Source organism: Saccostrea echinata, unplaced genomic scaffold, assembly GCF_033153115.1.
Source record: "Saccostrea echinata isolate AGI-Se365-2 ecotype Australia unplaced genomic scaffold, CSIRO_AGI_Sech_v1 ptg000056l, whole genome shotgun sequence".
NCBI lineage: Eukaryota > Metazoa > Mollusca > Bivalvia > Ostreida > Ostreidae > Saccostrea > Saccostrea echinata.
Window position 1 is genome coordinate 20474600 of NW_026889805.1, and position 14681 is coordinate 20489280.

Consider the following 14681-nt stretch of genomic DNA (forward strand, 5'->3'; position numbering starts at 1 on the left):
CTATTTTTGGAAAACTTTAACCTTGGCCATAACTTTTGAAGAATTGTTGGGCTTTCATATTTCACATGTGTAATCCTTGTGACAAGGCCTTCTTTTGGATACCAACAACTTTGACCCTTTGACCTTAACCTACTTTTGAAAAACTTTAACCTTGTCCATAACTTTTGAATGGTTGGTGCTAGGGCTTTCATACTTCACATGTGTAATCCTTGTGACAAGATCTTTTTTTGGATACCAACAATTGTAATCCATTGACCTAGACCTTGGAGTTTGACCTACTTTTGGAAAACTTTAACCTTAGTCATAACTTTTGAACAATTGGTGCTTCGGCTTTCATATCTCACCTGTATATTTCTTGGGAGAAGGCCTTTCCTTGGGCACCATTAATTTTGACCACTTGATCTTGACCTTGATGTTTGACATACTTTTGAAAACACTTTAACCTTTTCCATATCCATTCAATGGTTGTTGCTAGGGCTTTCATATTTCACAGGTATATTCTCAGAGACAAGACCTTACTTTGGGTACAAACTACAATACTTCAAATAATTCCTCATGCATGAAGTGTTTACTTCTTGAAAGTGTTGTTAATTTAAACATTTAAAACACAGTAAAACATGCTTATAACAAAGTTCCAGGGATGCAGGTGTGTTCACTATAAGTGTGTTTTACTGTCCTAGAAGTACATTTTCCTCTAAAAACCCTAATAATGATGGCTGATTTAATAAAATTTAGTTGGACTTCCTTCATAAAATGAAACATTATCTGGATGTTTATTATGTCTGAATGTTGGTTCTTTTTTACTAAGAAATCTTAAAGAGGAAAGGAAACAGATTTTCTTTTATAAGTTTATTCATATCATATAACTATAATATATATGAAGACTAGTTAAATATGTAACAATATAAGCATGGGATTGGCTATGGTACTCAACAATAAACAATCATCTAATTCAATGTAACAAAAATCTTATTTGATCCAAAGAAATTGTGAATTCTTACATACAGTCTATCAATAAAATACCATTAAAAAAATTGAATGCTTTAAAAATAACCTGCTAGCTTTTACTCTTTTAAAATTAACATCTAAGTGAGAAAATATGATCCAAGTCCATTTGTGAAAGTGTAAGAAAAATTAATGTGATAATAAAAATCTGTGGTAAAATCAACTTTTGTGGTGGCTTATGGGAAAAATAAAATACAGTTAAAATAATGTATAGTGTAAGGAAGAAAATGCAATGCTCAATCAACATTATTTAATTAAAAAAATATTAAAAATAAAGAAGTGAACACAATACAGTTGTACTATATTAAAAATAAATAAAACTTGAAATAGCACAAACAAGCCAACCTACCATAGCCAATAGCACTAAACTACAGACTTAAGCTATAACAGCAACAATTTATATTGAACCAGAAATATATCTATGATATATACATCTTTGTCATGTACAATATAATCAGGAAAACTACTATATCTCACATCCTCTGATATGTACAAATGTACAACCCTGTACAAACTGACTAAAATGTCAATCTTCTTCTTAATTCTTTGTTAATTATATCTTGAAAGATATGTACAGACAATGACATAAGCTGCCTACAGAATATCACAGCACTAAGGAGAATGAGTAATGGGTCAATTATGGCACTATCACAGACAAATAACGTAGAGATTTCTAAGTGAGGGCGTCTCTTCCTATCGGAAAGTACTTAAGGGGGTGGAGGTGGGTGGGGTGTCCTGCATGAGGGCCTCCAGCACCACTGGAACCTTCCCCAGTCTCACTTTGACTGCTTCTGGAAGAATGTCAGTTCTTTGAAATCTGTTAAGAGAAAAAAATTATCATTACATTTAAAAAATTAAGTTCATTCTGCTTAGCCTGAACTATTACAAATATTTCATTTTTGTTTAAATTGAAGTAGTATTAAAAGTTTTTCAAGATTACAAAAGTATCTTAAAACTACTTTGAAACCAACAAATAAAATTTAAATGTTTTCTTTATCTTACCTAAAAAGTTTTCCTTGTACATCCACATATTTAACTGTGGTAGTGGTTGGTTTCACCCCTATTTGGGTTGCATCATCAAACTTCACCCATATCTCTCCATTAGACAACTGAAAGCAACAATTCCCATTATAGATAACCTGCATATTTTCTCTTCAGTAGTGTTGTGAAATATGAACAAGTAGCTTCATTACTTCTCAGACATTTAATTACTTCAAAGCATGAGCTGCAACTCATTAATCAAATTACCTGTGATGCCCATCCAATATCTTTTACCAAAACACTGCGTAACACGGTGGCTTTGCGTAACTGTGTGCTGCTACTGTGACTAGAGGTAGGACTGGTATTGGTAACTCTTTCGCTCTGTAGAGTAGACGTGGGGCTTATGTTTCCCAGGCGCTCTGCTATCTGTTGTGCTCTCAGTGTCTGGTCATGAGAGTCATCTGTCAGTCTTGAGGCAGATGATGGATCCACTAGTTCTGTTACAGTGCTGACCACTGTTCCATCAAAAGATGACATCTGTTAAGAATGAACAATAATATTATCCAGCTTCAGAAAATATAAAGAGAAAAGAAAGAAATTTAAAACAGAGAACAATGTTAAGTACTTACTGTAGGGGGCCTTCCAGATCCAGATGAAGGGGTGCTTAAATTGTCCATTCCAAGGGAACTTGGAGGGTCACTTGTTGAATGAGATCTGTGAGAGTCATTCAGGTTCACATTTGGCCGCCGTCCAATGATGACGGGGAAGAACTGCTGGCCCTTTGTGCTGCACCTCTGTTGTACTGCCTCAATGACTGACTCCAGCTCCAGGCACTGCTGTCGACATTGTTTGACATACTCCAGTAACTGCTGCGTCTCCTCTGCTAGCCTCTGCTGGGTGTCCCCCGACTCTAGAACCAGTGATGTACCAGTCTTCTCAATGATTCGAATGTTCGTGGAGTTCATTGTAAATTTAGCACCTACAAAGAAAAATTTACTTTATAAAAACTTATCCTTTCTCAAAATGCTCATTTCACTTGCTAAGCAGCATGCAGTAAAGTGCAAAAACACCTTGTCAACACTATCAAATTCCACCAAAAAAAAAAGAACACAAATTCTGAACACAGTTTTAAGCAAACACCGTATCAAAAATAAAAAAGGTATGGGTACATAAAGACTAATTTCTTTTTTTTTTTAATTTCCTATAGAAGAAAAAAAAAGTACAGCACCAAATTATCTTTAAAATAACTAATTCAATAAAAAGAAAAGACTTAGGTAAAAACTACATGGTTTTATACAGGATTGAAGATTTTTTGATTATTTTTGGTTTATGGATTATTTAAATAAATATATTTTTTTTAGATCCACAGCAAAAGGTGTTATTATGCTACACAAATAGTATGAGTGCTCAAAGGTGAGAGAAATTTGCTACAAGACAAACTTACTCCATGGGAAACACTCATCACAGTAATTAGTATGGTCATCTCCAGGAAAATTGCCTTGTTATAAAATTCACATAATAAGTTTCTTTACAATTCAATTTAACATTTCAAAATAATATTCTCCAAATGTGTTTAAAAAAAAGAGAGAGAGAAAAAAAAAATAGTATTACACTGTGTGATGTATAAAAAAAAATGCACTCAGTAGAATTAACAAAGAAATTCATGTAGGAAAAAAAAGTTATTCACACTGGCTGAATGTATTATCATAAAGGCTTTTGGGAAAGAAAAAAATCTGCAAGTCTGAAAGAAAACTTCAAGGTGACTCTAAAAACACCTACCATCATAGAACACTGCCTCAAAGTCATGGTTAGGTGAGTTCTCCATCAACATACACTTGGCTTTACTAGTGTAGATTGTTACTTTTGGTGTCTTGGATCGTACAAGCTTCACAAACCTATGAAGAAACAAACACAAGCAATATAGTATTGTTACATGTGGATGTCACATATACCCTCTACAAGCTGGCAGTTCATAAAATAAATTAAAGTACATTGACCAACCTTGCAGCATACTGGTATTTTTTGAAGTATTTCTCTGGCAGCTCCTCAAAAGAGAACTGCTTTGAGGGAGTCTCAGGAAGGGACACTGGATGGTCAGAGACAGGTTCCCCTTTCCCTGAGTTTGGCTGGTAGACTTTGACGTTCAAGCCGTCTGGAGAGATGACAAAGACTTCCATCACTTTGTCCACCTTCTGCTTCTGTTTAACAAACTCCAAGCACACCTCTCCATTCTCCATGATGTTGACCTGCAGGAAATAAAAATTGGGTGAATATTAATAAAAAAAATGTACACGTTCAATCTGAGATTCAAAATTTTAAAAGAAAATATGCTTAAAACAATATTTAATTCCATGATTACTTTTAAAAAAATCCCAATGTGGAGTTTACTTACCACAGCATTCCTGGTTTTTTGGCGAATGGGACATAGTCTGACAGCAGAGAGTGGGGTAACACCTTTGTTGCCCTTTTCTTCATTAGATGAAGTAGCACCCTTTACACTTTTAGTAATCTCTGGCTTACTGTACTGTTCCAATTTACTGCTGGCATTAGTGTCTATATCACTGTCCAGGAAATCATCCACAGATTTACTTCTTCCAAACTGTCCAACATAATCCCGCTGCTGGGAGTAAGAATGCTTGGCACTGGCACTACAGTGTGATGAGGAAGACTCATAGTCTTGACCCTCTTTGGGACGAGATTTATCGTGCAGACTGTCACTCTCAAAGTTTAGCACTTTCTTGGTGTTGTATAGACTGAATTCACTACTCTGTGAAGACAGATCACTTGCAGAAGGCTTGGTTATTCCATGACTACTGGTATCACTGTACCCATGCATGGCTGGACTTGCCACAGTTTTTGGATCATTGCTATGAAGAGACAGACTACAGGACCATCCAGAAGAGTTGCTAGGTGTATTAGACCTGTTATCCTGGTACTTAGCAGGATCAAACTGGGGAGGAGGCCTATTGTTCTGTTTGACTCCTTGAATTTCCTCTAGGCTACGCTCTACAGAGTAAAGCTCCATACTTCTACCCTTGTCCTGACTGTTGCTTCTTAGGAACTGTTGTCTCTCAGTGCTTCTGTCACTACAAAACAAATACATCAATTTTCAGACACATTTACTTTGGTTGACAAACCATGGTCCTCATCTGAAGATCTACCAATTTACAGTAAATGTAATAAATAAGTCCACTAAAATTTCTGTGCAATCCTCCTCTACAACTGATTGGCACAATCATGATATTTAGCGCAGTGTATTAGCATGTACACAAAATAGTGGACATGAAACAGTGATAAAGAGGCTAAAATATGATTACAGCTAAAATAAGTGCATTTACAGCACTATAGCAATCTTTCTGAAAAAAGAAGGAGAGTCTCACCTATCTCGCAAACGAACTGGAGGAGATGGTGGATGACGGGACACTGCTGTACTGGGAGGACATCTTTGATTAATGTTAGCCACTTCATTCTCCTCATAGCTGAACTTTTTGTTTTGGAAAATCTTTTCAGCATCTTCAGAGATGTGTGACTCCAGAGGAAATGCCTGAAAAGGGCGGGGCTTGAGGGCATTGGTCATTCTTGAGGAGGTGGAAGTTGACATGGTTGCCATGGTATCCCTTCCACTGTCAATTGATGTGTCACCAAAGTTCTGTAAAGCAATATTCATAATTAATTTTTAAAACAATTCAAGCTCAGAATGTTTTATCATATACTTTTGTCTACAGGTGGAAACAGAAACAACTGCATAGAGCATACCTTAGAAACTTTTCTGTAAGCCTCTTTATCATAGGTCATAAAAGGGTGCTTCAATATATCTGAAATTGTGAAAAATATTCTGTTAGTCTGTAAATAGTGACCCTGACATTCATCCACTACTTTTTATATGACTTGGTTTACTCTTTATTCTTTCTTGAAGACGTACCAGGAAGAGGTAGCCTCTCTTTGGGATTCTTCTTCAGAAGAGACTTAATGAGATTTTTGGCATCTTCTGATAGATGACTTGGGAGATCAAATTCAGCGTGGATCACTCTGTTTAGTGTGCTTTTTACTGCTTCTGTGTCAAATGGAGGCTTGCCAACTAGGAATGTGTACAACATGCAACCCAGAGACCAAACATCTGCTTCCAGACCATGAGCAGACCGCATGGCAATCTCACTATAAAACCAATTATACTAATTACCAAACATTAATTAATTTGGGCAAACACTTCTTTGATGACTAGTTGCTACTAAATAATTAACAATCTTGATTGCATAATGCCCAAGAAACAATGCAATGGAATCAAGTATGCAAGTTTATTCACGTTCAAACAGATTATAAATGCAGTACACCTTTCATCATCTGAAGTTTACCAATTAATCATTAAATAAACAAGTTAATCCCTACATCATGTCATTGTATGTGTTTTTAATTACTTACGGAGATATGTAGTTTGGTGTACCACACATAGTGAAATGTTTCTCATCTGGAACTGTGAGTTGAGTGGCCAGTCCAAAATCAGCAATTTTCTGCAAACAATGAACATGTAATAATTTCAGAAAGATGTAAATAACATCAATAAACCATATACTGATGATATAAGGCTTTTCACACATATTTCTTTTATTTATTATCATTTGTAGTATTTTTTAAATATTTTAATTCAAAATATTTACCACATTCATATTTCGCGTGAGAAGAAGGTTGGCCAAAGTTAAATCTCTATGAAGAATGCCATGCGAGTGGAGATAGAGCATTCCCTCTACTATCTGTCTCATAAAGTGTTGAGCTGCAAGGAAAAGTTTCATCATGAAATAAAGCTTAACAAAACAAAGAAACCTTTGTGGCAATGGCAAAAATTCTCAGAGATATTGATTTTTTTCTCCCTAATTCTGATCTATTTGACAACATAAATCTACTCACCTTCATCTTCTGTCAAAACTTTGCAGTTTGCCTTCAGGTATCTATTGAGTTCTCCATTAAGACAGATTTCCAGCACCAGATATACATAATTGCTATCTTCAAAGTAGTTATACAGCTGTAATGCAAATTAATATAAAACATTAGAATTTTTCAATGAGACTGCAGTTTTGAATCAATCAATTAAAACAACTGTGTAAAAGGCATACCTCTAAAATGGAAGGATGTTTCAGTCGAGAGTGAATTTCCACTTCTTTGCGTACCCTAGCTACCATTCCATGTGCTTTCATTAACTTTTTGTCAATCTGTTAAATAGAAATGGAATTCCCAATTTACTCGAAGTAATTAAATGGCCACTAAGAATAATGCAGAAAAAAAATCATATCATCAAAATTGATTCCCTTAATACATCCTATATATTTACCATTTTAATGGCCACTTCCATCCCTGTCTTATTAGACCGTGCTCTGTAGACACAGGCAAAACCTCCCTTACCCAGGAGATTCAGCACTTGGTAATCCTGTAATACAGCACAGAAACATTCTTTTTATTATCAGTTCTGTCATAATTTTGGATTTTTGAAATATTTGATGTGAAACATTGAGAAACCACTTATAATTCTCTATAACATGTTTTATAATGTATAATTCTACTCTTCAACAATTGATAATTTTCATGTTGTTGGAATAACAGGTTACATCTTTTTTTTAAAATGATATATGTGAAAAAAGAAATCATTAATTGGTTATGTCTAGGAATACTTATTCATAAAAGTGTGTTAGGTCTATTAATAAAGTTTAAAACATAATAAATCTAAACCTCAATTTTTCCTATTGCCTTTTCTGTAAAGGGGTCAATTTCTTCATTGAGTGGACAAATAACCTCCATGTTAAATTGACATGTTATATTACAAGGACAGGGGTCACCTGTGTAATTTAACTGACACATGTTTGCTTCATCAAGACCACAAAATAATAACTGAATTTAAAAGTCCATAGTTGTATATTTATACTGTTGAGAGAAAGGATTATATCCCTGTAATCCGACCTACAGGTCATTGCCTGTTACAGTGAAGGGATTAAGAAAATGTGTCCAGTCCTAGTTTGTGCATGAATCAATTAAAGCAATAATCACTTAATTGCAATGTGTCACAGTTAGTACACAACTTAAGTCAATTAGGTACTTAAATCCTGCATTCATTTCATAATTAATTAATCATTTGTTGTAATTAATTAGAATATATTGCTGAATTTAATAAAATGTGGAATTACAACCGATTACTAAGTTTAATGTACACATACACATTTATTATTTTATTCCACAAAACACCTCTGACAATTTACCATACCTCTATTTTTTCATTTGCATCAAACATAAATTTGGATTTCTCAACCTAACAAATTGAAAAGTGGTATTTTAGATTAACTAAAAAAAAAATTGTAATAAGTCATATTAACATTTCTCAAGTCCAGTTTTAAAAATGGGTAATATTGAAAACAAGTGTATGCTGAGCTCAGTTTCCTTTTTATTTTATAGAATGTACTACTTTTTTTTTACATAAATAAATTTTCAAACAAAGAGTATAAATCCCTTTGAGGGAGATGGAGCTTGGCTCTTACACCCCTGATTTAAGGCACTCTTCATTGTCATTTTTTGTCGATTCAGATTATTTTCAATAGTGAGGATTTAATGATTTAAACACCAGATTTGTGGTTCAATGTTTATTATAAACTTTTATTCTAGTGGTCATTTTCTTGCTAAATTCCCATAATCTACCCTATTAAGCTACCTGTTGTAATTATATTTGAATATGGACATAACACAAGATTTCACCTACAACTTCTTTTTTGAATACAATTGAAATGATTCACTCTTTAAATCTAAGAAATGATAAAATTATATGCAATACACAACATGTGCTTATATAAATCCATATGTAACACACAGCATACAGGTAATCAATGGCTCAACTAGATAAAGCTATGGCACTGGCAACTTAACTTTGTTACAGAAAAATCTTATATGTATGAAAAAGTGTATTATATATATTATAAAAATGTGTCAATCATTTTTGTTTTTAACAACTGATGATCCAAGTATGGTTAATTAATTAATTGATCAAGATTTATTGAGTGGCCCTCTACTTGGTCTTCAGCCTTTTTCTTTTTTAAAGTTTGTAAAAACTATTAACAGCTTGTTCCATACATGCATTATGTTCTGTTAATTTTGAATGCTTGATTTAGAGCAAAACATTACCGTATTTGGATAATGAACAGACATAAATGAAATTCCATGAAGAATTAAGATTTCTTTCTTTGGATTAACAATATATTGATTAAGTGGCTTATCTGAAAGGGTTGTACACTGCACTGTGTTTACTCATCCCAATTGTTATATATATATGGCAAAGTACTAGTATTTAGCCAATTTCCTAACACAAGAGAGGTAAAATAATTTGGATGGCCAAGAAAGTGAACCTTGCAGTGCATTGATTCTAAAAATCCATTAGTATAAACTCGTAAAGTATCACATGTTAATTGCATGAAATTTTAAAGATTAAATTCGCAAATCAGAATTCAGATATAGTTATATGACTTGAATCCTTTTAATACTGTTAACAATCAGCAACAACCACTGACATAATCCACCAATGTTCTGTCAGGCCAACTTTTCTGAATGCTTTTTAACATGGCAACACAATTATGAAGAACATAAAATAATGAACAACTGTTTTTTTTTTCTTTTCCATCATTTTATATGAGGTGAAAAGTATCACTTGCAATCCAAGTTTTATTTTTTCCTTCACAGTACTTTTTCAATGTGACAACTATTTGTTATGAATGCTATTCCTTCTACTTCTATTAAACTTTAACAGCAGAATGAAAATTATAAAAATGAATTTCATATGGCCTTACAAATACAAAACAGACTTTATATACATATATTGGAACAAAAGAGATGTATGGCAGGTTTATATACCTTCAGAAAAATAAACATTTAAAGGGATGCATTTTAAGAATACCTATAGTAAAAATCTATATGTATCCTTTCATTCAACAACTTAACATTAATACAATTAACTTATTGTACAGGAATTAAACAAAAAACAAATCACTAGTCTACAAATTCTGCATTTTACAAGCTAAATTGATGTAGATGGGATCATGTAGATAATATATCTGCTTTACTAACCCCTCCCATAATAAGTAAATATTATAATTTGTTAGTAGATTTTTATTTCTAAAAGAGCTTTATCATAGCAGCATGAATAAAATCAAATAAAAGAATATATACATTTATATACGAGTTTGTTATTCTAAGTATGCAAAAAATTCCATTTGTTGTAACAACAAGCATAGAATCAGTTCCTGAAGGGGGGGGGGGGGGTCATAAAACTTTTTTCACAAAATAGAGAAAGATGAGGCATATTGTAGTTAAACAATTCTATATTTACTTGGTTTATAACTGAAGTTTCATACAAATAGTAGGGAAGAATATAAGCTTAGGACTGATCTGAAACATGACAGGACCAGACACGCTGAATCAGTGAATGAATCCTGACATAAATTTACTTACGTCTATAGATTCTCCCATGCTGAACGCATCAGCCATCCTTATATAGCACCAAAACGTCCTTTATAACCAAGATTTGAAATTTGGTACACACATCTACACATTTCATGACAAAAATCAAGATTCACATATTGCCCCACGTTTGTTGATTTGAAATAGTTTACGAACGCGCTTCAACTTGAAAACATTAGGTCCGCACCAAATACGAAACTAAAATCATGGAGTAGGCTATTGATTAAAAAAAAGGTTAGGTAAATAGTTTAATAACAATTTTTAAAATGCAAAAACTTCTGATTAAACATTTTAAGACTTTTCAGTAATATTACAATTTATTTAGTTTATCTTCGTAAAGATTCAAATACGGATGATTACGGAAAATATGGATCACTAGTTCGGTAAACTTTCAATATTTTGTCCAGATCGTGAAAATAGAGAAATGAGATACAAAAGAAGTGGCAGAAACAAAGGAACAGGGCCACTTAGACTGAAAAAAACAACGTTTGTTTCTGGTCAATGCACGTTTAGCTTTGCCCCCTCCCATTCTTAGGACTATCCTGTAACAATGGTACGCTATTAATGGCACACCAATTTCACAAAAATTAGATAAAAAATAGTTTAACAGTTGTTAGACTAGGTTTATCGATTGTAAACTATAGTTAACGAACTGTAAACTATGGTTAACGATTCGTTAACTATAGTTTTCATCTGTAAAACTATATTAATTTTTTTTATTATTATTATTTATTTATTGCTTAAGACATACATCTTATCGCATTTCAACATATAATACAAAGTTGTAAAGTGTAGTTTACCATTGCTAATCTAAGTTTATCTGTCTGTAAATAAACGTGAACAATATATTTTGCTGATAAATATAGATTCTCATTTTTAAACTATAATATACATTTGTTAACATGGTAAACCATAGTTAAGAGTTGTTAATCATAGTTTCACAAATCGTGAAACTATATTTATGAGACAAACTATAATTCACACTCGTAAACTGTAGTTAAGAGTTGTTTTAAGAGATATAGTTTATGAATCTAAACACCTATTAACTATTAACGATAATTTTCCATTCAAAATCGCGCGGCACCAATCGCGAGAGGCAATACTGAATGTCTGTCCCTTGGAGTAAGTTCTACATAAAACGAAATACAAATCCTACTCCATATAAACAGAAGTACTTTAGTAATTTCTCTTCTTAATAATCTTAAAATAAGTCAAGGTTTCAGCAACTCTTTTGATACCAGCAATGTTCAGTCATTTTTGTTCGATCAGCGTAAAAGATTGGAAAGACGGCAAGGATAAATGTCAGTGATTTATTTCGTTGCTGTTAAAGAAAAAATTGATTACAACCCCTCAAAATGAATTTTTCTCTTTCTCTTTTTAGATTAAAAAAAAATTAAATCAATAATTTTCCTGTCACAATTCTTTTTCATTTCCAATCAGATTTGCTTTAAACTGAAAGAATATTATTATTTTGTGTCATACTGTTTCGATTTGAATTTAATGGTATCACGACGATATAATAAAATTTGAAATCCTGTATTCAATCATTGCCAAATCCAAATAAATCATTCATTCATTTGTAACTGTTATTTAATACGTTGATAATATTTAAAAAGATCTTTGAGAAATTAAATTTCAAACACATCGTTGAATGTTATGATCTACTAATTAGAAAGTCTTTCGTGCTGAAAAGGCAGACCCTACAAGAATTGAAAGACCGCATATTGGAGACCCTATCTGAAGAGGACATCGAAACAGAAATCGCAAATACAGATGAGTACATGTATGAATTAGACTGTAAAATTAGGCAAACTGAAAAATTTACAGAAAAAATTCCATGTAAAACTTTGAATGCCAATGCTGAGTGTTTTACACCCGCCACAGAAATTTATGATAATAACGTTAAAACGTCAGCTACAATTAACTCAAGTAAAACGGCTTGTGAAAATATTTTGAACAATGTTCCTGCCTCTGATTTCAACGCACAAAGTAGCCATGAAAATGTTTTGTCATTTACATCCCAACACGCCACGAGTAATCACCGATTACCAAAGTTAGATCTTCCGCATTTTTACGGGGATGCATTAGAATGGAATACATTTTGGGATTCCTACGAATCAACGATTCATTGCAACCATACTTTGACGCCAGTTCAAAAGTTTAGCTATCTCAAAGCTCAAATCAGTTTAAGAAATTATGGAGACTTCTTGGAATCTCACGTCAGGAGTTTAGAGTGTCTAGGACAAAGACAAGAGATCTTTACTTATTCCAGTCATAATCAACAAGCTACCAGCTGAAATTAGAAAAAAAAAACATTACACGTGAGTACGATGGTGACAACATTTCACTACAAAATCTTCGTAAAGGTATCAACAAAGAAGTCAAAATCCTAGAAACAGACAGATTGAAAACAGCGATGGATTTCACGCGACAGCAATGTTTCTTACCGGAGCCTCAAAAACAACGCAACTTTCATTATTCACGTAATCAGAAAACAAGAGTGTCAACTCCTCATGTTGAAACAACAGAGATGAAGAGCCGCCCATGCATTTATTGCTGCACAGAGAATCATTTTCCAGGGGATTGTAAGAAAGTTACAGACGTAAGTGCAAGATTCGACACCTTAAAACGGAAGAAATTATGTTTCAACTGCTTGGAAACCACCGCGCCTCAGATTGTAAATCCCGCAACAGGTGTAAAAAGTGTCAGAAAAAACACCATACAAGTATATGCAACATGAAACTAACAAGTGACAGAGACGAGTCCATCAAATCAGCAAGTGTCAACATTTTAGAAACGTGCAAGAAGTCAGAGACCACAGTGCTGAACGTTGAACATCGACCTACAAGTTTTTACTGAATACAGCTGTCGCTCCCATAAATCGGACCGTGGTCTTCATGCAAGAAGAACGTAACAAGCTGACTAACGAGATACAGCAACTAAAATCAGAGCTGAAGTTCCAGACACAAAAGAGGAACGCGTTGGAGCAGGAGAATACCACCTTGCTAGAGAGAGTGTCACAATTCGACCAACAAAGGGATTTTCAGACTTGTGTAGAGAATGTGATGAACAGAAACATAATGATGAACAGAAAAATAAAATGGCGTACGAAAACGGACGTCTGCATAAGGAGATTCAGTAATTAAGGGGTAAAGTTGACATACTCAAAACCGCTAGCTGTGATTCGGGGCATCTCAGGGCTAAAAACAACAATCTTCAGTCACGATGTGATATCATTCAAAGGGAAATAAGTGATCTAAAGACCAACGTATAGAGATTGGAAAATCAACTGCAAACTTTACAGGACTCCGTGGAAAACAGGGAGAGAGATTACACGTTCACCGTAAAGACTCGTGATGAGGCACTAAGGGAGAAAACTCAGCTGATAGAAAAACTTAACATACATGGTAACGCGCTTCATGAAATATGCCGGCGTGAAGCGTCGTAATTCATGTCCTCATGAATCTTCAAAAATTAAATTCATTTCTTAAATGAACTTTTTAAAATTTTACTATTCATTTTGGTGCCCGGAGTGTCATGCATTATCCGCGAGTTTATGTAACGTTAACTTTGTTGTGACGTCATAATACCTTACGTTACGTTTCTATAGATAACAACAAGTCTAAAATAAACCACTATACGATTAAGACGTCTTTCATTTCATTTCACAACAATAAGATAGTGGTAAATGCAAAATTTACAATTTGATAACTCGTCCAGCTAGTAAATTCAAAATTTACTAATTGATACCTTCTTGAATATACTCCTATCACAGGAGACCCGTGTCTTCGAATCAATGTAAATTCTTGTTTTAAAAAATGACATGATACAATTTAGTACAATAAACTTTCACACAACCCAAAGAGTGCAATTCAGTCAATGTGATTAGAATCAATTACATGTACATTTGTTAGCCGTATCTGCTAGGCGCCTAATACAATCTACTGCTGTGTCATACTTTGGTGGTACTGTTGTATGATTAACAGAAACCGGAGCCAGAGACATGGCTGATGATAATCAAATTGTGTACAGTCAAGATAAAAAACAATATTCTGACTTCTGATTACCTGGCCTTGAGTCTGACCTTGTAGTAGGTACCCCTCAAAAGTTAGACGTATTGTGGAATATTCCTCAGAGTAGGGTAAACTTTAAATGATGCATTGAACTTGAGTTTAAAAAAAAACAGGAACCCATGCATTGGAATTGAAAAA

At 33.7% G+C, this 14681-nt stretch overlaps 1 protein-coding gene across 1 annotated transcript; it reads right to left on the bottom strand.

Annotated features, from left to right (window-relative positions):
• Window positions 1-834: 834 nt before the first annotated feature.
• Window positions 835-10623, bottom strand: LOC133173071 (serine/threonine-protein kinase PLK4-like). Its single transcript, XM_061307988.1, has 16 exons — window positions 10462-10623; window positions 7310-7405; window positions 7095-7190; window positions 6889-7003; window positions 6642-6754; window positions 6406-6494; window positions 5909-6141; window positions 5743-5801; window positions 5367-5635; window positions 4379-5072; window positions 3988-4232; window positions 3766-3881; window positions 2616-2965; window positions 2254-2523; window positions 2008-2114; window positions 835-1822 (listed from the first exon to the last, which is right to left on the bottom strand). Exons 1-16 carry the CDS (start codon window positions 10495-10497, stop codon window positions 1699-1701), a joined length of 3012 nt encoding a protein of 1003 aa, XP_061163972.1. The 5' UTR covers window positions 10498-10623; the 3' UTR covers window positions 835-1698.
• Window positions 10624-14681: the final 4058 nt, after the last annotated feature.